Source organism: Zonotrichia albicollis, chromosome 13, assembly GCF_047830755.1.
Source record: "Zonotrichia albicollis isolate bZonAlb1 chromosome 13, bZonAlb1.hap1, whole genome shotgun sequence".
In the NCBI taxonomy this organism is placed as follows: Eukaryota; Metazoa; Chordata; class Aves; order Passeriformes; family Passerellidae; genus Zonotrichia; species Zonotrichia albicollis.
The window spans coordinates 9186685-9209446 of NC_133831.1; the positions used below are offsets into that span (position 1 = coordinate 9186685).

At 43.6% G+C, this 22762-nt stretch overlaps 1 protein-coding gene across 1 annotated transcript in view; it reads right to left on the bottom strand.

Annotated features, from left to right (window-relative positions):
- Positions 1–8679: 8679 nt before the first annotated feature.
- The window catches only part of SMPD3 (sphingomyelin phosphodiesterase 3), a 103954-nt gene continuing 89871 nt past the window's right edge, over positions 8680–22762 (bottom strand). The window contains exons 5-8 of the mRNA XM_074551009.1: positions 20502–20591; positions 19463–19526; positions 14039–14201; positions 8680–13222 (exon numbers count right to left, since the gene is read on the bottom strand). Of these exons, the coding sequence (XP_074407110.1) occupies positions 13121–13222; positions 14039–14201; positions 19463–19526; positions 20502–20591 (419 nt within the window). The 3' untranslated portion in view covers positions 8680–13120. The remainder of the gene's footprint in view (positions 13223–14038; positions 14202–19462; positions 19527–20501; positions 20592–22762) is intronic.

Sequence of the window (22762 nt, forward strand, 5' to 3'; positions counted from 1 at the left end):
GGGGAGGAAAGGCACTTTATCAAACAAACACATTACCCAGAGCAGCAGTCAGCCTCCATTTGTTCCCAGATCTGACAGAAGCATTGCAGTCATGTTCTGAGTTGGAAGAGCTGCTGGCTATGGGCATCCTAATAAGCAGAGCAAGAATCCTATTTTCTCTTGGAAGGAACTTATTTGGTGCTGCCAGCACAGGCAATTTTTTTTCTAAATGACAATAGCTTTGATCCTGACTAAGCCTGCAGGCACAGATGCACGTTCTAATAGAAAGAGGATCTTCTGCCAGCCCTGAACTAACAGCATTAGAGATCAGATATTGCAATAGAGCTAGTGTATAGCTGGGCAGATTTTTAATGCAAGACACAGGTTTTAGTCAGGTATTAAAAGTCAATAAACTACCAAGTGTTGCCATTCACATTTAACTTTCCAATTTTGGCTTTACTGCAGAGGTAACTGTTCTGTAGTTCTGAGATTTTACTAAGGTGTGGTGGTTACCACAGCACAGCTCCACGAGAGGGTGCTGAGAACCCACTTCTGAATTTCTAGCACATTATAAATCAGGAAAATGCAGAGGCTTGCAATGCAGCTGTCTGATGCAAATCACACTTGTGTTATGAGATACACTGTACATACATGCATGGAAGTGGAGAACTAGTGCAAAAAGTGGTAACTGCTCGAAAATCTAACCAGACCTGCACCTGCTGTTAAAGCAGGCAGGCAACAAACTCTTATGCTGAATACCGAGTGAATATTGCTCCTTGGACAGTGAGGTTGTCATGAAGGACAAGTCTTGCATTTTAAAAGGTGTTTTCTAAACCATGGCAGGTGCAAGATTTGCTCCTTTATTTGCAGAACTGTTACCTTTTGTGTGAAAGCTGGGCACTTCAAGGACTGAGATCCTGGAGCTTGCTTTTCTCCTTCATTAGTCCCTTTGAAACTGCTCTGTGTGGGCTTCCTGCATTTAACAAGATAGAGGATGCAGTTCAGGACTAATTCATTTAGTCACTCATCTTTTGTATTCTATTTGTAGTTACAGCTGGTTGTTAGGGGGGGGAAGAGACTATTAGAGCTTCCTCTAGAGTTGGATTTTTCCAGTGATGATTGTGAGCAGAATACAACGGGTGCTTGTGTTGTCATTCTACCTTATTGACTCTGATGGCATTGCAAAATGTTAATTTGGCTTGGTACTTAATCATTGTGATACTTCACATTTCTAAGCATTTCATGCAGATTAGTGATTAAGATGCTTCTCAGAGAGGTATGTGTTGTCATCTCTATTTTTTGGATGAGAAAAAAACCAAGTGTGGTTTGTGTGGGTGTGTGAGTGTTTCATCTGCCCCAGGCTCACTATAAGATTAGAGCCTCAGAGCTAAAAATGACTTGCTCAAGGCCATACAGAATAGACTAATCCCCTGACTCCCTAGCTCTGCTTTAATCATTTGTTTTCTTAGCACAGTGTGATTTCACATGCAGCCTTATGAGGTTTGACCGAGATGCAGCAGATAAAGACTCAGAGACAGTAAATCCTTGGATAGCTCAGTAATTAAAGCCACCTGGGTTTTAATGCACATGTAAAATATATTTATATTATATAGATGTTACTTACGTATTTAATATAAATATATATATATGTATATTTACAAAGCTACAGAGCATTGGTTTTGCTTTCAAAAGCTGTCATGAAGATGACCCACTTTTTCTTCCCCCCAGCAGGATTCTGTCTGGGATCTGAGAGCCCTGAAGATGCCTCTTTTGTGGACAAGGGCACTAATGAATGAATGAATGAATGAGAGCTGATGATCCTCCTGTGTGCCAGGGGAAGGCCCTGCAGTTGCAGGTCTGGCTGCTCTTCACAGAGGTGTGGGCACAGTCCCAGCCTGTCCTGGCCTTAAGTCACACAAGATTGGCTGTGTACCCTCTGGTTCTTCCTCAGGGTTTTGCTGAAGTGCAGCTGCATGACGAGCTGCAGCAGCCCCTTTGCTGTGGATGTGCCTCTCACTCCTGTCTTTTTCCATTTCCTCTGCTCCCTCCTGCCTTGCACACCACTCCCTTGGGGAAGTGATGTGCTTTGGGAGCAGGAGTGGGTGCTGCAGGTTGCTGAGTGTGCTGCTGCTTCTGCAGGGTGGTGGATCCTGCTGGATCTGTCCTCACTGAAGGTGCCTTCTGGCTTCCTGTCAGGGTACCTAAGAAACCAATTACTCACACTTCTGACAATCAGCAAATAAATCAAGCTGTGGAGATGAATGAGGTAGGAGGGAGAGACAAGCAACCTTCACTGCAGCACTCCAAATGCCCTGTCCCTGCTGCTGGGTGTTTCTAGGAATGCTGGAGGGACTCTACATGTCCTGCATGTCTCATTTCAGGCAAAGTCACTTGTGCCCAGGGGCTGCTGATAGAGAATGAGGCTCCCTCACAGCGGTGGAAAGGCTGGGAGTGCCTCCAAACTGGGAATGAAGTGGCTGCTCTGCAGGAGTGACACCCGGGGACACTGGGCCAGGGATGTCCCCAAGCTGCCATTGTGCCCCTTCCTGCTGGGCCCCTGAGGGGCTGAGCTGCAGGGGGGATGGACACACTCTCCTTACCCCTCCCAGTGCCCTGGGCTGTGTCCTACCCAAAATAAGATGTGTCAGCTCCTGCTGCCAGCCCACAGGGACAGAGCAGCTGGCCAGGAGGCTTGCTGTGTTCTGTGAGCAGCTGTGGGACTTGAGAAACCAAAGTTCATGTGTTGAGTTTGTGTCTGTGCGACTGCCAGCCTGGGGGAACCAAGAACACACAGGGCTAATGAACTGCTGTGAAGAGAATATTCAGACCATATAATTTTGCTGGCTGTTCTGCCACGTGTGTGTCCTGGCATGCTGGGACAGGGTACTGAGGGCCAAGGCAGTGCCTTTAATATTGGCTGCTCGTGTCCCTGCTGTTTTAAATCAGGACCAGTGTTTGTGTCTCTGACCTCCTGAGTTGATGCTGTTTAAGGGTTTTCCACAGTGCTTCTCATTGCCTGGTTCTATTGAGTAGCAATCATCTTTGGACTCCAGCTCAAGTAGTTTCATTCTGTCAGTGGAGTTGAGATGATGGGCCCTTAAGTGACCCTGTTGGCATTGCTGCTTCTTGAGCCTTGGCCTTGCTTGAAATCAGTGCCCACCTCTCCTTCCTGTGTCCCTGCTGGCCAGGCTGGTCCTGAGAGCAGAGCAGAGCTCAGAGGACAATGGAAAACATGACAGGAACTCTCCCAGGATGAGGGACTTGAACCTCTCTTGAGCAAAAGCTCTTTCTGCCTAGAAGTACATTTTATCCAAAGTTTATACTTCTGGAATTGATGCACAAGCTCAAAGCTTTATTTGAATGCCCTGCGGAGGCCTTACCTGTGGGAAGGTGTGGTACAGCAGTTACAGCAGCTCTCTCATGTGTCACTGGATGCACTAATGCTGAGTGGCCAGGACTGCATGCCAGAAGAGGGAGGGTTTGGGTTAATACCTGATGGCCCTCTGCTGAAAACTGTGCTGCCATATTGCATTATCATGGCTTAGTAGGTGTTTCTGTTTTGTATGAAACTCTTAGGGAAGCTGCATCTCTTCTCCTTCATGCATCAAATAAATTTCTTTATAGATTTCAGAGGCTTAGATTCCTGCCTTGCCATGGCTCTTCATTTTTTGCTAATACTGACTGGTGCTCAGCAAAAACTAGCAGTTCCTTCTGTATGGAACAGCAGAATAACTTAACTGTGAAGTCAACTTCTGTGTTAAATGTTAGGTTTTTATCTTTTCTTGCATTATCTTGACACATACCCTGCAATACACATGAAAAAAAGTCTTCAAAAATGGAAGAAGGAAGAGAAATACCTAGGAAAAACTATGTCTTCATATTTCAATACAAACCAGTCTTTATGTCTGTTGTAGCAGGCTGCTCTTCTCCACAGGTTTAAGGGGTCTGTGCTGTCCAGACATTTAATTTTTGTGTTTTCTTTTGTGCTTGTCACAGACACGAGGCACTTCAAGGCCAGTCTCATCCATGTGTGGTGCTGCCAGGCTGAGGGGTTTGTTTCATGCCCACAGCTGACATGAATGCAGCAGCAGGGCAGAGGCATAAGCAGCATTTCCTTCCCAAGAGGGGCACCAGCACCTCAGACCATCTGAGCAGGTCGGTGCCCAGGCTGGGCCCCTGGTGCCCCACTGTGGGTGTGCCCATGTACAGACTGGCTGGCAGTGTGTTCCTTGTTCCAGAGTGGCAGTGGGAGGTTTTGGTGAGGATGTGCTGTTCCCCTTTCAGGTGCTGTTTATCCCACTCCCTTTGAGGGCACCCTCGATGGCAGATGTGTCCCCATTTAGATTGGTGCCATTTCTGTTGTGTCCCTGTGCCAGCCAGGCAGGCCCTGAATGAATACTGGGATTTTCTCACAGATCATCTGTTCAGATTGATGCAGTGCCTTACATCCAGTGCCAGCTTCCTGCTGCTTTCTTGGGTGCTGCTGCCCATATCCTTTTGCTTGCAGGGAGAATATTCCACTGTGTCCCTGCCTCTGGCTGAGAATGAGATACACTGCTCCATTGTTTACCTCCCTAGAAGCTGAGACCTGTGGCTGTCTTTATGAGACAGTCTGTATTTGCATTCCCTGGGTTGGCTGGGCAACAGCTAATCAAATAATTACATTTGAAATAAGATTTAACAAAAAAAGCATGTCTAAAAATAAAGGCAAGGTGTAGGCATGCTTGTCACCAGCAGAACTAGTCAGCAGTGTGTGTTCTGGGGAATGTTTCCTGAGCAATTAAGGGCCATTTAATCTTTCTTAATGTACTTAATCTTTCTTAATGTACTTAACTTTATTTGTTGCATTTTAAAAATATTTTTAGATGTTCTCCTATCCTTGCAGTATGTCTGCAGATCCAGTACGACCTCCCATTCCTTCTCCTTCCATTCCTTCTGCCCCCTTTGCTTTCAGCCTTCTCACACAGAGCCTTGACAGGCACCTATTCATACTTCAAGTTTCTGCTTGTAAGCTCCAGTTCTGTCCACGTTTAAAACATGAGTAAAAATAGCACTTGCTGGGATTGTTTAAATAATAAACTGACAGTCTCAAACAGATAATTTTGCTTCCCTTATAAATAAGCATAACCCAGAAGCAGAAGAAATTCTGTACTTTCCCCCTGTCCTCAAACCAAAGCTGGGACTGAGTGGGGCCTTTGGGTTGTTCTGCATCATCCTTTCCTGCAGCTTGGCTCAAGCACAGATTCTCTGTAAATATACATTCAGCTCTGTTTTAAAAGCAGGCTTGGGGTTTCAGAGAGGAATTTTTTTTGGTTTATTTTGCATTCCATTGTGGTCATTTGGAAGCTAGTTTTGAACTTTCCTGGTCTTGTGGTGAGAAACTTTCTAATTGTCAGCCCAGGCACCCAGGCCTGGACAAGGACCTGTTATACTGGGTGTGGAGCCACTGCCCAGCCCTTGACCAGACCCTGTGTTTCTTTCTGCCAGTGCATAATAATTGCTGCATTTACAGCTTCTAATTTGCTCTGGCTTTGGAACAGAGCTGCAGCATGGTGAGGTGTCTGCAGTGAGGTGAGAGGACACTCGAGGTCAGCTGTGGGCAAAAGGATCTCGCCAGGTAAGCACTGTGGGTTCAATTACTTTTGATGTGGAAAAGATGTCATCTTCCCCTCATCATGCTCATCTCTTTCTGTTCACTGTGGTGGGATCAGATACACTGGGGAATTTCAGGTTCTGAACTCCCACATCACATTACCAAGGTGTTCAGAGGCTTCTGAGCAGACACTGCACCATGTGATGCTGTGGCAGCACTGGATCCCCCTTCAGTTGTTTGAATCCACAGAATCCCAGAAGTGGAATTTGGTTGGAATGTGAGAGACCATCAAGTTCCAGCCCCTCTGTCATGGGCAGGCTGTCATTCCCTGGATCAGGATGCTCAGGGTCTCATCCAACATAGCCTGGAACACTTCCAGGGGTGGGACATCCCTGGATCCAGAATCTTAAAATTGCAGTAGTATTGTTGTGGAATGAAGCAGTTCCTAGCACAGCTGCATCCTGAGTTCTGTGTGAATCAGCCTGCTCAGCATCTGTGGGTCCCAGGTCACATCTTTGGGTCTGTCCCCCCTGCCCTGCAGCCTCTGTGGTCTGCAGGCAGCTCTGGCTCCCTGGGCTGACACTGCAGTGTCTTGGCCACCATCCTCTCACTGAGGCAGAAGGATTTATCAGTTGGTAGCTGATAGTGTTCAATGTGTGTATCTGGGAGGCAAATTCCATTTCAGCTGGGTGGGGAGCAGTCAGGGACATCAATATTCCGTGTCCTAATGGCAGCCCAGCGTTCAGGATCACATTGAGGTCCCTATTGAGCTCTGCACACTGACACATCTTATTGCTGGGATTTGGAAGGCTCAACTCATTTGCAAATAGGAATGGGGGTTCTAAGGCTTTTGGTTGCTTTGGACAAAAACTGCTGTGGCTTGAGGAGCTTCAGCAGAGCCTGGCACAAGCCCTGGTGATCAGCTGTAGTGTAACAGTGAAAGCTGTATGGAGCTCTAGGCTTTTGTTGCAGTGTTTACAGAGGATATTCTGACACACCTGCCTACCAAATACAGGGCACTTGAAGCACTTTGAAGTTATTCTGCTTGGTTTGGCTTCAGAGACATCAAAGGTTTACTTACAAAAGGAGAAAAGAGGGTTTGGCAGTGGTGGGCACTCTGTGGGTTGGTGAGATGCTCCTGTGGGAGCAGCAGAAGGTGAAGCATCAGCTTACAGACACTTCCAGAGGGGCAGAGCAGGTGCTGTTTTCTAGGAATTCCATTTACAGACAGGGAGCCAGCTGAAAGCTGCTGTGTTAATAGGAGCATGTGGAAAATGCCCGTTTATTTTGTGGTTATACTCAATTATCTCATCCTTTAAAGCACACAGGAAAGCTGTAGCATTTTTTTTACTATAGTTAATGTCCTTTTCTGATCAGTTGTCTATTCAGATGTGATTCTTGGTACCACTGGGGAGGTACCAGTGGCTGAGCACAACCTCAGGAGCTCATGTGATCTGCAATAGTATGAAATGTGTATCAGACTCAAGAGGAGTTTTGAGGGCATTTGGGAAGAAGGAGTATACATCATATACATCCTGAGCTGAATGTAGATGGAGATTCCATCCTTTCGTGTAACTATTCTCAGAATTTTTTTTTCCTCCCCCATTTTCTTCTAATCTTTCCACCAATTAATGCATATTTCTTCCCGTCCACATTTAATGGTTGTAAGAAGCAGTGGTTAAATTTTCCATTATGTAAAATATAAGAACTGGGATTGTTGTTCTCCTGCCAGTCTTCCTAGCAGGCCCCACACACTGATTTCACAAGTGGCTTCCTGGAGGCTTTCCTAAATGTCAGGGAAAGTCTGGAAGAAAATGGTCATACAGGTTCAGGAGTGGTAGATGGGAAATCTGGAATAATCTTCTGAAAGGTCACGAAAATGTAGATGAGCCTCTTCAATTTGCTGCAACAAGGAGAACTGCTACACCGAAGTATTAAATAGTCAAAGAAAAGGGCTACAAGAATGATGGTTTTAGCAGCATCCTGAGCAGGAATTTCAGTGGGATAAGGAGGTTTGTGTTTCAATAATTGTGCTTGGCCAAGAGAGTCTGTAAAACAGCCAAGGAGGCAGATGGCAGTGCTGTTCCAGTGCTGACCCACAGGCAGCTGTTCATCACTGCAGCTCCTGGCACAGGCAGCAGGAAGGAGCTGCAGTTTTCTGTACTCGTTCTTGTAACTGTCTGCAATATGCAAATATCCAAGAAATTACTGTGCTTTTAACTTGCAGTTCCTTAGCACTTCATAGAAGGGAACTCATGATCTGCTCTCATAATAACCAACTGCAGCAATGGGAAAATAGGTCAGGCAATGCAAGAGAGGCAGTCTAGGAATCTACCACTGGAAAATCAAGTCTGTCAAAGTATAATGCAGTGGTAGCATCAGAATGCAGACAAAAATCACCTGTGCAGCAATGGAGAAAGCTGCAGAAAATCATCTCCAACATCCAATGGAGAAAGCTGCAGAAAATCATCTCCAACGTCCTGTCTCACAGGATGGGGTGGTGCCTTCCTGAGGCAATGACAAGAGACTTGTGCACTGTCCTTTTTCTTACTCATTTGCATGAAATCCACTGATTTCATCCTTTCTGCTTGTGGAAAAAATAAATTCTTCACAGAGGGGCTCCCTACTGGCTTTTATGGGAGCGTTTGGGAAGACTAAACCAGTTAAATGGATTCTTTTCTCTTGACATTGTTCTGTTAAATCAGCAGTAGTACGGGGGTGTGATGTGTGGTTTTTATCTTTGGCTGGAGAGCACAGGGATGAAAAGCTGCTCTCCCTGAGCTCAGGGGCTGTTGTGGTGCCCAGCCTGTTCTGCCAGGCTCCAGGGCAGGGCTTGTCCCTAGAGCAGGGACATGGTGTGAGATGCACAGGGAATGCTCTGCAGGAAGGCTGCACCCCTGCAAAACTGTTCAGGGGCTCTTGGGGCAGTGAGGGGAGTTAAAAGGACTCATTTCTTTCACCCAGTGTTTTGTGCAATTTCACTACAACAGGTGTGACACTGTGAGCTGCACCTGACCCACCCACCAGACTGTGATCTGGAGTCAGATCTGTGTTGGTGACATGAGACTCCACATCACAAAACCAGAGAAAGTGACAGCACAGAATCATTTGAGCCTTGAAATTTTATTATCTTGTTTGCATCAACCAGTTATTCCTTTCAGCACCAATAAAAGACAAAAACCCCTCCATATTGTTTAAAATACCTTGTTTTTATCAGGTCTGTGATTGTGGTTTTCTTGCAGGTAAAGAAACCAATGAAAATATTTAAATTTTTCCTTTTTTTTTAATACATTTATAACAAAATGTCAGAAGGTGTGTGCTTACCATATAAAAACAGTAGGTTCCAGAAGGATACAATACCGAAAAATCATTGAAATAAAAAAAGGTTATTCTTATTACAGGACTTCTAAACCTCAGCAATAATACAAGTCTTTAAAAGCATCAAGATTATATTTAAAACAAAATGCCATGGAAAAGTGAGACCTTCAGTAACAATTTGACCCTCATAATGGATAAAATTGGGAGGTTCTCAAAGTGCTTGAATTGTATTTCTGTCCTCATCCTGTAGTGCCAGGATGAGGCAAAACTGTTTCATTTCTGAGCTGATGATATGTGGTGACACTGCTGTGCTGCTGTGTGAGCCAGGGTAGCTCACACACCAAACTGGGGACAGTCACATTGGCTTCACCTGACCACCAAACAAAGGCCATTGAAAAAAATCCTCATTGGAACTGGATGTTCCTTAAATCTTACTGTCTCACCCAACAAGTAGGCCTGAGGGTCTAGCCAGACTAACTGAGGGTGTTTTTGGGATAAAACTGTCATGATACTGGCACAAGGCAGGGGAGCTCCCTCTGCAGCCAGCAGGACACACCTTTGGGGCTCAGGCTTCTCCTGGAGCCGGGCTCTGGTGGTTTCTGTTTGGGGGCTTTAGGCAGCTGCTGCCAAGTGTCCAGGCTGGGATGGAGTAAAACTGGGCACCACTGGAATAAGTCAAATGCCTTTCCCCAGCATGAGGCGGGGGGTGCCTCCCTGGGCTCAGTGCCCCCATCTCTAGGGTGCATTTTTGAAGTGACCTAAAGTTACCAACTTTGTCAAGACCTGACACCTTCAAAACTCCTGGAAATGCTTGGTTTTCTACTGTGCTCTTTGGGCCTTTTGTTCACTTATTCTAGAAGTGCTGTTGCAAAATGCAAACTGAACATGAGAAACAGAAAATGTTATCTAGCTTTTATAAAAAGATTTCATCTGCAGTATCCCTGGTGAGGGGCAGGTATTAACCAAGCATAGTCTTATCAGTCACTCCTTGAAGATGCCTGAAATCCCAGTACAAAGTGGGATAAGCATAGTAGAGTAAGCTTAACTTGATTTCTTATAATAGTCTACTTATAAATTGAGTCATGCTACCCATAAGCAAAGTAGGATTGACATCTGAAAAAGCTTTCCAGGGTTTGTTCTCCTGGGTGTGGTCTCTTTACCCCAAGCCCTGCCCCCAAAAATTTTTTTAATGCAAATATTTTATTCTATAGTGTCTGCCTAAGGCCTGTGATGGTTGCTATTGTGCCAGTACAGGCATTGTCTGGGTGGATTCTCTGTGGGCTGTTGGATGGAGCTGTGGTGGCTGGAGTGGTGTAGGCAAAACTCATTTTTCTCCTGGAGGTCACTGTCGTGGAAGGGGAAGCCTGCTCATTCCAGCTCACTGCTACAGACACTCTCTGACCCCTGCAAGCACTGCCAAGGCAGCAGAAGGCACAGGATCCATGCAAAAACCAAGGAGCATCTGCACAGTGATGCCACAATGCTGAAATCCCCAGCATCCCTCCCTTGCAAAGCCACATCCCCAAGACAGCAAATTAGGACTACTCACACTGGTTAAATGTGTGTGTATTGTGTAAGAGAGCATTTTACAACTAGCCAGTTCTTGAGCACTGAGGAACTAGGAACATCAAAATCTAAAACAGTTTACTTCAAATTTGAAAAACACATTTCTCAGCATGTCTCAAAAAGTTGATGAAAGTGGCTGATTTTTCAGTCAGCACAAAGCCACAGAACACATTTTAAAGTAATTTAGACCATGATAGTTTTACTGTAAATAATGTAACATTGTTTGGCAGTAGTTTTATGTTTGTATCCCACACAGTGTCAAATTCAGCTCCTGCAACTGATACTTGGTGAAATTGATATCAAATTTTAATTTACATTGTTAGGAAAACTATTAAAAATACTGTACCTTGTAGTTAGTCTTACTACTGAGAAATATCTGCTGGACAGCACACAAATTGCTACTGGTACTGTTTGGGTTTTTTAAAAAAGATTAATAAAATACAAGCAAGATAGAAAACAGGATTAAAAAGCATTGGTTTGGGTACAAGTTTTTCTGAATTGACTGGAGCAATAAGAAACCCGAAAAACACATTGCACATATGTGCACCCTCTGTATAAAGACAGACATACAAAGTGGGAAACTGGTGGTGCACTGGGGTAGTACACTAAAGTCTCTGATTCTGTAAACTTGAATTCCTAATTCTATAAAAAGGGGAGCTGAGTCTGGTTCCATTTTTGGGTCCCCATGGGTTACACTTCAGACTACCCCATGGTTTGGCACAGTACACTTTTAAGAGGCAGTCTCTGCTGAAGGAACCCCAGGACTGGAAAACGAGGCATAAAATGAGTCAAGACCAGGTGCAGAGGGAGAGTGTGAGCAGTGGCCTTGCTGCCTCCTTGGAATTAGCCAATACTCTTAGTCCTGTACTCTCACGACTACTACGAGTTTCTCTATTTGCAAAATCAGATCTAAGTACAAGTTCTGTTGGTTACTGTAGCTAACTAAGCAAGTACCAGAAGCTGTGCAGACTGAGATTTCTAATTTAGATCTATTCTGATTTAGCTCAAGCTGATTCACAGCAAGTGTAAACTAAACCAAAACAAGAGCATCCTCAGGAGTTTGTGGGCAGCATAACTAAAACAGGTTACTTAATGGAGTACATCTAATATTGGGTTAACTCTTCTTAACACAGGGGATTTGTAATGCAAGAGGAAATAAAACTAAACTAGAACAGGAAATAGGCAGAACAAACTGAGGGTTAAAAGAGAAGGGGTTTCATTGTTCTCCCAACAACACAAACCCTCTGAAATTAAATCCCTAAAAAATGCCAAGTCTCATTATGGACCTGATTCTCAGGTTTTCATTATTTTTAAGGTTACAGAGGCTGGGTAGGTCAGGTCATGGGGACAAAATGGCAGAGGGGAGCCCCACATTTGAAGAGCTTTAATGGAAAGAACTATGATTCAGGTGGCAAGACCCCCATTCAAGTCTGTGGGTGCTTAGCAAATGGAGAATCGTGTCTCACAGACATCAAAACAGCCTCTGTTCTTGGGAAGCAGTTACCTAAGGCCAAGAGTCACAGTTCTATTCTCTACTCTCCTTCTGGCCATGTTCCACTTCCCCTTTAAGTGTACTGATTCCTTTAGAAAATGGTCAGGTTATTCTGCCTTATCAATCATACACTGTTCTACACCTTTCCTCCCCCCAAATGTCACTTATGTTTATTTTTACTCTATATCTAGCATGCATTTTACAATTCATTTCCCACTTACCCTTTCTAGCTAAGGCAGAATGTTGGCTCTGGTGTTACCAATGGTACTACAGGAATCTATTCACTCTACTGTAACATACATATCCCATACCATAATTCAGAACTGTCCCACACATGGGAAAGAAAAGACATTACAGGGAAACTATTTCTTCTTAAGGGAATAGGTTGCATTTAGAAAGCTGAAGGCCTGATTCTGGAGTCATCATTCAGACAAAAGAGTTCATAATTTCAGTGGGAACACAGCTGCAATAAGGGTGGGACTGTGTTCTTGAAGTCTCGATTCCAAATCTTTTAATTATCCTTCAATCAGACAGGAAGACACCGGTCTGCAAATTGAAGAGAGCTGTTTGGTTTAAGGTCTACCTGTACTGACAGAAGGGTTTCCAGTCCCAGGAGGCTCTGGCTGGGCCTGCTTTGTGCCCTCCCTTGCCTGCTGCCAGGTTCCTCTGCCCGGTTCCTCCCGTGCATGCAGTGCGGGCGCATGCGGCTGCTGCGAGCACGAACTACGACTGTCACAGGCTAAAGAAAGAGAAAAAGCTGCAGCTTTGTAGTTAGACAAAGAAATGATGCAAAAAACCATTGAGCAGCACTAACTCACAGACTAAGTACAAACTAAATTGTGCTATATATTAGTATAAAAACATGTTTTAGTAAGAATGGCACTGGTTCAGAAGGAATTAGGACTTCCATCTCGGTTCTGTTCAGTCCACAGTGAAAGCTTTGTAGTACAGGCCTGCCCTGTTGCCTGAGCCACTTGTGACAGTGGCTTTTGGCCACAGCCCCTTCCATTTCTTCCCTTTTTAGATCCACATTGTTGGTACTTTCTGGGAGTAGCCCAGGTCAGGTCTGGTCATCTTTCCTAACGTGGCACCAGAATAGTTCATTCTTATCCTCTGATATTTTTGAAATATCATTCATGTTTCCCTCTTTAATCTCTCTGAGCTGGTTGGTTTTAGGGGTCATCCTCTCCTGTAGACACCATGAGACGCATTGCTACTGGAAGGTGGTCAGTCAGGCCTGCCAGCTGGGTGATAAAGCTGAACTCTTCCACTTCCTGCAGAAGGAGAACAAAAGATAAGGAGCTGAAAAATCAGTCTGTCATTCCACACATCAGAGCTCAGCCTCTTTGAACTACCTTGGTGTATTGTAGAGGTGTGGGAGCTCCCCTGGTTTGGCTGGGTTTGTGGGGAGCTGCCACTCAGGGCATGGCAGTGATGCAGAGGGTAAGGGAGCCACTCATGCAGCTGAGCTGCTCTGGATGAAATCTGTAGGGCCTTTCCATTTACAGTAACATCTCTGTTGTTCCAGACAGACTCCTCTGCAGTGCTGCAGTAGGTGATCCATGTGCAGGGTATGGTAAATGGATGTGGATGAGCTCCTTGTTTTCATCATGGAACTCTGTAAGGCAAGGCCTCACACTAGGAAGCAGACTGCATCCTACAAGTTCTCCCTCTGGGTACTCCCTCATGTTAGCTTCTCCCTACATACTACAGAGTTGTAACTTAGGCAGGTTTACATAGGCATAAAAGAACATCCAAACACTTGAAAACATTAAAAAATGTTCAGATTGCAGGCACAGAAAAAGCATCAGGAAAAACAGTTAGGCAAAAGCTTAAAAGGAGTGGAAATCAAGGTTGGTTGGCTGTTTTAGAAGAGCAGTACATCTACCAGTGCTGCTGCTGGAATCCTCAAACTCAACTTCGTTATGTAGTAGCTTTACAAACATGTTACCTGCATGCAGAAGTGGAAAATAGCAAAGCAGCAGGTCCTCCCAGGAGTATGGGTGTTAATCCAAGCAGAACAGGCTGCAGTGCCATTCAGAGAAGTGTGTTGTGCTAGTTACAGTATTTTTGGCAGCTCTGAAACTCACCACTTTCCACTCCAGGTAGAGACCTTCCTCTGTGTAGAGCATATAGTCAATCCTCCTCCCATTTCCCTTCAGTGATGCCTTCCTCCCCTTCTGACTGGAACCATGGTTCTTGCTGGTGGGATAGACCAAGTATCCTTTCCTTCCTTCTTCACTTTCCAGCACCCTGTTTCATTAAGAAAACAAACAAAGCAAGTTTTAATGTTTAAATGTTTGCTCATCCTGGCCATTTATGCCTTACCCCAGGGCCTCTCTAAATCCCTGGTAAGGACAATCCCAAAGGACTGTTAAAGCTGTAAAGCACATCTTTTTCCAAATGTGGTTTCCAGTGTGAGGCTGCTCTAACTACTGACAGTGCTCATGGCAGGCTTGGTATCACTGGTGCTGCCCTGGAGCTCCCTTGAAGCCAGGAGAGCAAACACTGAGAGAGGAGCCTGCTATTAGTGCTATAAGGCTGCTCACAGCCCCTCTGTTGATTTCCAGTGTTGCTGACGCTGGCAGAGGAGGAAGTTGTTTCCTGGATTGTTTTGTTTGTATCAAACCTGAGCACTTTGATACAAACCTTTCCATTCTGATCAGACCAACTCCTGAAATTACAGCATCCAGCCTTACAGACGGGATGGTTTGCAGGAACCCACATCTGGGCACATGGTGGGTGGTTTTGAGCAGGTTTCAGCATCAGATTACTGTGTCTTGCACCCCAAGCCCTTCCTTCACTAGAAATAACAGCCTAATTTGCTTGATTCCTGTCAGTGACACTGCAGACTCCTCCACATCAGGAGTTACTCAGCAGGTGTGCTAGCACTGCCCTCCCACCTTGCAAGGAGATTTCCCAGCCCAAGGCCACATACAGAAGCACTCAAAACTGAGAATTGGTTTTCTAGGTACCAATCTTGTGTTCCAGGAAATAAGATGCTGCTCTCCCATTAAAATACTTATTTTGGGTGTTTAAACATTACCTGTAGGCTTTAAACAGAAGACTATCAAGGCCCTGAGCAACTCAATCTAACTTTGAACTGAGCCCAGCTTCAAACATGACCTTGGACCACATACCTCACAAGGGTCCCTGGCACTCTGTTCTTACAGTAATCCTGTTCTGTTCTGGGCTGTTTTGCTGTTGTGTTGGACTTTGAGGGAAACTTTTTTCACCCTCCTGTGTTCTATTTCAGAGCTCTGCCAAAGGAGCACTGAGAGGAACAGCCCCAACCATGCGAGCCAAGCTGGAACGGGACCCACCCGTGCTGGGGATTATGCCCAGGTGACATCAAGTCCAGCAGAGGTGAGTGCACAGCCCACACAGACAGGGGCTGCTCTGGTTTTGCTGTATCTGCCTTAAAACATAAACCTTCAAAAGCACCTCCTCAAAAATCTCCTTTACTCACCTGCCCCAGCCTGAGCTCAGGGCTCTGTGCTTTCCCTTGCAAGGGCTGATTTTGCCATTAAGCTGCATCATCAACTGCTGCAGGAGAAACACTGAGCCATGAGCTTGGCTCCTTGCAGGCACAAAACCTCTAATTTCACCTTGGAGAAAAATAAGATCTTTTTGATCACCCAGTTCTTAAGACTTGACTTGGATGGGTTCTGTGGGGCTGGGTTCAGGAATTTTTCTAATGCAGACATGTGGGAGTAGAGAATGGAGGAAAAACAAGGGACAAGCACTTGTGGTATGTTTTAATGTGTGAGATTCAGATGGTTGCTTTGTCAGATTTTGGGATATTGGAAGGACCTGATTGGTGGCAGAGGGGACCCAGCACTGGCTACAGCTGATCGGGTCTCAGTAGTGTTATAATCTCTACGTTTGGGTGAATTGGTACATTTAAAGGTGCATTTTTTTGTGCTGCAGCAGATAACAATGACAAAACTGATCATGTAGTCATCTGCTCAGAACTTTTCTTAACTCCTCTTCGGACTTAGGGAGGCATTGAAGGTTCTTAGAGCTTACTGTAATCAGTTTATGAAAGTAAACTTTCTTTTGTGTGTTGCTTTGTTTTAATAATAACTCACATTAAATTAGCTTATTGTCTGCACCCCATTTTGATTCTCCAAAGAGCTCTTGCAAATTATTCACTTCCTTAGATTGTTTTTCTAGGTTCAAGGAAGCAAGTTCTTTGATGGTACTGACCTGTTTCAAAAATTGTATTTATATTTGGCAAAGCTAATTAAGTAACAAACTAGAAGAAACTGCTGATTAGCTCTGAAGCACTACTGCAAAAAAAAATTTTTATTTGCATGAGTTTAAGACATGAATTTGTTTCAGCTTCAGTTGTCTTTTGAAAAGTCTCTGAGTGCTGGGTATTCACTTAACTGCACATGTACTGGTTGAAGGGAAATATTAATTTCAAATACACAGGGGAGGCAAATTGTGAATGTGCATGCACGTGCTGCTGCTGAGAACTTGCTCCTCTCTGTGCACAGGGGTTTGCTGTTTGTCTCTCCAGGACAGCTGGCTCAGCCATGCTGGCAGTTAAACCCTGACAAATTGAGGGAACATTTCTAATCATGACTGAGCACACCTAAACCTCAATTTTATCAGAATAACTGTCTTGATTCATAGGATACAAAGCAAGGCAGAATGAAATAATTGTAACTTTGTTTTCCCCTGGCAGGGTTTCAGTCCCAGGTACCCCAGAGCTGGAGAGAGAAAGCTCCATCCCTCTGTTGGTTCCTTGTGTGGAGCTGATTCAGCTGCAGCCAAGGAGCACCAAGAGCAGTGACTGCAAGGGAGCCACAAAGCAAAACTCCCCATCCCAGACCTCGAGGGACCAGCTCTCTTTCTGGCCAGAGGCATCTGAGCTGAGGAAGACTTTTCTCACTGGTATTGAAGCATTTAGCCCAGAACTGGGAGCCCCTGACCAGCAAAAATTGCATTTAAATTTTTCCTTAGCTGTGCTGGAATGTGTTCTCTTAGATCTGCCTCTGGTCAGGATTCAGAGATAAAACTGGCTTTATTCCAGGACTTAAAGATGACAATCATCTCTGTGAGATGGGATTATTTGTGTGCATTTCTTGAAGCCTTTCTGAGCAGAAGCTTGTGTGGCATCCAGGAGTGTGGCAGGGCCCCGTTATTATTATATCTAACTAATTAATTGTTTGATAATTATAAATTACTTGCTTATTACTTGTACCAAGTCTTTTGTTCTAGTTTGATGTTTTGCATACACTGTGCTTAACTCAAAAGACATAGTTAAGAATGAGTTCTGCTGCTTTTATGGCCTATTTATTTTAGTAATGTGAAATAGCTAATTTTATTTATAAACCAGAGAAGAGTGCTGATGAAGAAATAATTCTCTGGGTAGCTGACATTGCCAATCTAAATGTTTGTAAAGCTTTATCAAGGTTTATTATGGAAAAATTTGAGAATGGATCAATTCTAGGCAGTACCCTGCTTTGCTGTGTATGTGAACAATACTTGTTAGCTAGATAGTGCCCCCCAGCCACTGTGCTATTTAACATTTAAGTGTCTTTAAAGCCCAGATTCCATTAATTGCTTTACATTTCCTGGAATTTCCTTGCACATTCCCTGTTTGCCAGTCCATTGCAGAGACAGCAGGACAGGCTCCCTCAGCCTCTCATGGAAACCATGGCTCTGCAATACATGAGCCCTCCACAAATGCACCCATGCAGAGCCCTGTGTCCCTGCAGAGCTGCAGAAACAGCCAGGGGGATTTACAGTCTCACAGAGGTTATTCCATCAGTGCAAGAGAACTATAACACATTGCAGGAAATTGAAAGCCAACTTAGCAGGCAGGAAGCCTTATGTGTATTCTGCTCCCAGCACTCAAGGCTATTTTTCAGTTGTCACAGCCAGAGGTGCTGTGCATGCCCAGAGGCAGCAGAAGTAATATTCTTAATTTGTTATTGATTATTTGATGGCTCCCTATTTAATCAGTCATGTATTTGTCAGTGGAACAGAACTGCTGAACACCACTAACTCTTCAGGGAATAAAACATAATAACCCAAAAGGAGTTTTGTGACACATTGTCTGAAAAGGCCACTTTGAAACACAGGGTTTGTCTGGGCTTTGGTTTGGTTTGGTTTTCTTAGGAGATGAAGTGGGTTAGGTTTTGTTTTGGTGTTTTTAAATGCTCCAAACCTGCTCTTGGAGGCATAAGATATAATGTTATATCCATATATATTTACATTAGCAAACTTGATTGTAGAGCCAAATTACCTTATTTTTGCTTTCCAGAGATCCCTTTCACATGCACTAAAGTTATGTTTTTAATGTGTGAATAGAAATTTCTGGAAAATTTGTAATGTCTCAAATGTGCAAAGCAGAATTCACTGTACAAAAAATTTATTTTTGATGTAAACTAAAGCCAGACCTGATGCCTAGAATTCCATTTCTTTTTCAAAACTGAAAGAAAACTTCAGGGTGTAGCCTCACTTAATGCATTCAATGAAGTGTCCATCTTTGCCATGAGGTGTACTGTGCTTGATGAGTAATTACATCAACCTCCTAAAATGTGCCATTTCCATTATGTCTGTCAACAGAAACATCTGGATTGACTTCTTAATTTAAATAACTTTAACTCTGGAACATATTTTGGTAATGCATAGTTAGAACATCTTTTATAGTTAGTCATGATGCTGAGGTATTTATTTATTACAGTGAACTTGCCTTCGTGGTAGAGAAGGTGACAAAAGGATTGCCACATTAATTAAGTGCTACTCTAAAATGTACAAAGCTTATTAATTTCTCTCCACTGGCATATTATTTAACAAGCAGGTATTCAAGAGATTTATCTTAAGACTTCTGTAAATTAATTTTTTTTTTGTATTTTTCATAACTCCCCTTTCAAACCACAGACACCTGTTTCTCAATATCAAACACTCCTTAGAGATGATGCTGCCCTAGTATCACTGGAAGATCCTGAGCCACATTTTCAGTTCTGTCTGCTGTGCAGTTTGATTCCTGTCTGCATTTGTGAGCTGGTGTTTCAGGTGTATTGAACTCTGCAGTGAATGGGAACTCAGTAGTTGCTGGGCTGGGGGGAGGATGTTTTAAACTTTGTGGGGTTTTTATTTGAGGAAAACCACATTTCCTTTTTGCTGCCCTTTGCAGTGACCTCAGAACTGGCTGCCTGCAGACACTTTCAGACAAGCTGTCCATGCTCTCTTTTTGGAGTGCTTGGAGTTCCTTGTGCCATGGGCCTGCCCAGGTAGGACCAGCTCTGGAGACAAACAGACACTGCCTGCAGCTCTCTCATCTTTCCACCCACTGAAGCCAACCCTATTTGACCTAGAGAATCAGCCCCTTTTATCCTCTTCCGCAAACATCCCTGGGTAAAAATTGGATTATTTGTTTTGTTTTCAGTCCATAAAATACCTCTCAGTCTGAACATCTGAAATGTTAAACAGCAAGCAATGAACTTGCTTTTTACAGAATTGTCTAAAAAGATGTGGAAAGGTTAGGAATTGCATACTTCTGTAGGTTATCTGGGGTGCACACTTCTTCATCATATAATCCTTCAGGATCCAGCAGGGTACCTGTGAACAGAGAGGGAGATGTGAGTGTCCCAGCACAGCTCCTGGATGTGCCTCTTGGGCAGCTTGCAGAGGCGCAGGTGTGTGGGGCAGAGGGGACTGCTCTGACAGCCTTGTGTTCACTTCTCCCTCCAGACCTCCCTGCTGCCTGACACCTTGCACATATCTCCACACTTCCACTTCCTCAGCCCCCATGACTCTAATTTGTTTTTCTCCTACCACAGAGTAAAACCCCATTATTAAAAAGTTCTACTTAACTTTAGTACCTTCACAGTTATTAAAGCTCCTCTGGGGAAAGTAATAATTCCTGCTCTAAAACTTCAGTGAGTTCAACCGAGTCTCACCAGGTATTAATATCTCAGAGTTCCAGGAAATCTTTTGTAATACAAACCTTACAAATTCATGCAGTTGGTTTGCTTTGTTACATCCTCACTATTTATTGAGCACCAAATGGAACACTCTGAGCAGAAGCTGCAGGCTTTCACTGCATGCACAAAGTACAGAAACAATAAATTGGCTACCTTCCCCTCCAAGTAATCTAGAGATTGTTTTTAAAGTAGAACATTTGGGGAAGGCATTCAGGTAGCTTGATGCATTCAGTGCTTGATGCACTTCTAGAATGTGGAATGCAGTTCCAGATCTCTGTTTGGTGCTTAATTATCATTTCATGAGATATTGTTAAAGTCTGTAAAATTTATGGTATAGAAATACCATAATAAATATAAATATTATAAATTGATATTGTATTATATATATTACATATTATATTATATTATATTATATTATATTATATTATATTATATTATATTATATTATTTATTGCATTATATTATATTGTATTGTATTGTATTGTATTATATATATTTGTCCCCCACCAAACCCTCGGTGCTGGTCAGCTGAAGCAGCAGCAGCTGCTCGGGGCAGGCTGTGGGTGGCAGAATGGAGTCATTCCCACACTGAGAGCTGGAGAACTCTTACCGATTGCCCAAGGCTTGTCCTCCCCAGGACCAACTCGACACGGGTCTTTGTAGTGTGTAAACAGAGAGTGCTGTTGCTCCAGCTTGTCCTCTGCAGGGAAAGAACAAGCCCACGAAAAGGCACATCAGCTCCTGGTTATGAACCTGTGCACAGCTCTGTGTTCTGACACAAAAGCAACACCAAGCCCTCGTTTTTCCTCAGTAGGAGAATCCTAAATACAAAGGTTTGATTTGAGTCACTTCAGCCACAGCTTTGCTGCACAGCAGGGTCTTGCCTCTGTCAGAAATTCCAGCAAATGCTTGCCATTAACAGTGCTTTCCTGTGCTTTCTTACAAAGTCTTTTCAGTGGAAGGTATTTTTGGAGTTTTCAGCTCTAAGCTGAAGTGAGTTTTTCAGTGATTCTCCTCCCTCTGCCACTGCCATTGTTTGCTTACACAGTACAAAACTCTTGTTGAGATGGAACACCCAAAGGAGAGCTGGGCTGGCTTCCCAATGGCAAAGGAAATGCCTGTTTAGGGGCATATTCACGCATCTCAGTACGTTTGAAGATAAAACCTTAAGCTTTGTTTGCTCCAGAAGAATTCACTGACTGAATGTTTTCCAAGCTGTAGCAGATCAGAGAAAGGGCAGGCAATTGATAATTTGCTTGGGATGTTATCTGCAGCATTAAAGCCATTCTAAACATAATCAGCATGACTATCAAACTTTAAATTAAATTCTTCCTAGCAGCTACTGTGCTCCTTTGAAAGCATTGAAAGCACATCAAGCTCCTGGGATCACTTGGTAAGAAATCCCACAAAATTGCACGTACCAGCATTTCAGAGCCTGAGCAAACCAGCAGGTTCCAGTTCTGTGAGTGCTGCTTATCAACACCATCACCATATCTGGGCAAGAAACTGGAACCTGAAAGTGCCAATGGCTACAATCCCACTCTTAAATGGCAAAGAAAATGCAACCAGCTCCTGAAAACTTCCTCACAGCACTTACAGCTTTTACAAGGCTAAAACATCTTAGCAACACTTCAAGGGTCTCTCTTGGGAGAATATTCACCTGAGTTTGGAGCTGCTGCTGCTGCTGTTGTGAAAATGGGAAATAAAGTCCAAAACAAAACTCTGAATGTGAGCTGTGTCTCTTAGACAGAGCCCAGCTCACACACCAAGGATCACATGAAATCTCCTCGTGTAAAATGCTGCTCGTGCCAAGGAAGGAGCTGCTGATCTCTTGCTGAACAAAAAGCTGGAGTGAAGCAGTGCTGTGCTCACAGCTGTTGGCTCGTTTGCCATTTTGTTATTCAGTCTTTAGTTCAGCTGACTGACAGTTCATCTGGCTCATTACATCTTCCCAGCCAGCTCTCAGTCTTGACAACACCCTCAGAACTGCAAGGAGATGAAAAACTGATTTTTCAGGGACTCTTGAACTTGTAGCAGATGATTGGAAGATTGACCTTCCCTAAGTTCTGCCACGTGGGCAATTGTTCACACAGAGAATTGTTCTTTCTGTCTGAGCAGCCAATTGGTTTGTTTAATGTTTATGAAAAAGTAGAAGATTAAATCTTTGCCATTTTTCATTTCTCCCAGTTTTCCCTTGTTGTATCATATGTCTACAGTATCTTCCTCAAAACCAAGATAGATTAAAAAATATTAATTTACAACTGTGGGATTGACCATGACAAGTTACAGCTGGTGACACAAAACTTTGCCCATCTGATTGGAAGGCTTTGTTTCTTATTCTAAAAGGTGTAAAAACATCATAGACCTTTACACAAGTCCGTGTAAAGCAACTTAAGGAACTTTCTGATAGCAGTAAGGAACTTTCTGATAACATTCCCACTAAGTGTGAATTCCCTGTGCAAATGTTGCCATAACGTTCTGTAAAACTGAGTTGCAGAAAATTTGTCATAAGCATAAGGTCACTCATGGACCTAAAGATCTTTGAAAACTGTACTGTCAATATAACTAAGAATAGAAGCTTGGTATTCACTGAAACATTAATTAGCTGTTGTATCAGTCTGTGGATTGGGGAGGGATTCAGAAAATCACAAAGAGAATTACAGGAAGCTAATTATTGCTTTAAAAAAACTTATACTCAATTAACCTATAATGCTAGCAAATGTCCCTAAAACAATGAGTAATGTAAAAAGGGAGAAGAGAACTTTAAAACATTGCATTAATCTTGCTTAGTACATATGGAAAGAAAGCAATCTGAAAATAATAAAAAAAAATAATAGCCAGCTTCATTCCAGTTTCCAGGCTGGGTGCATT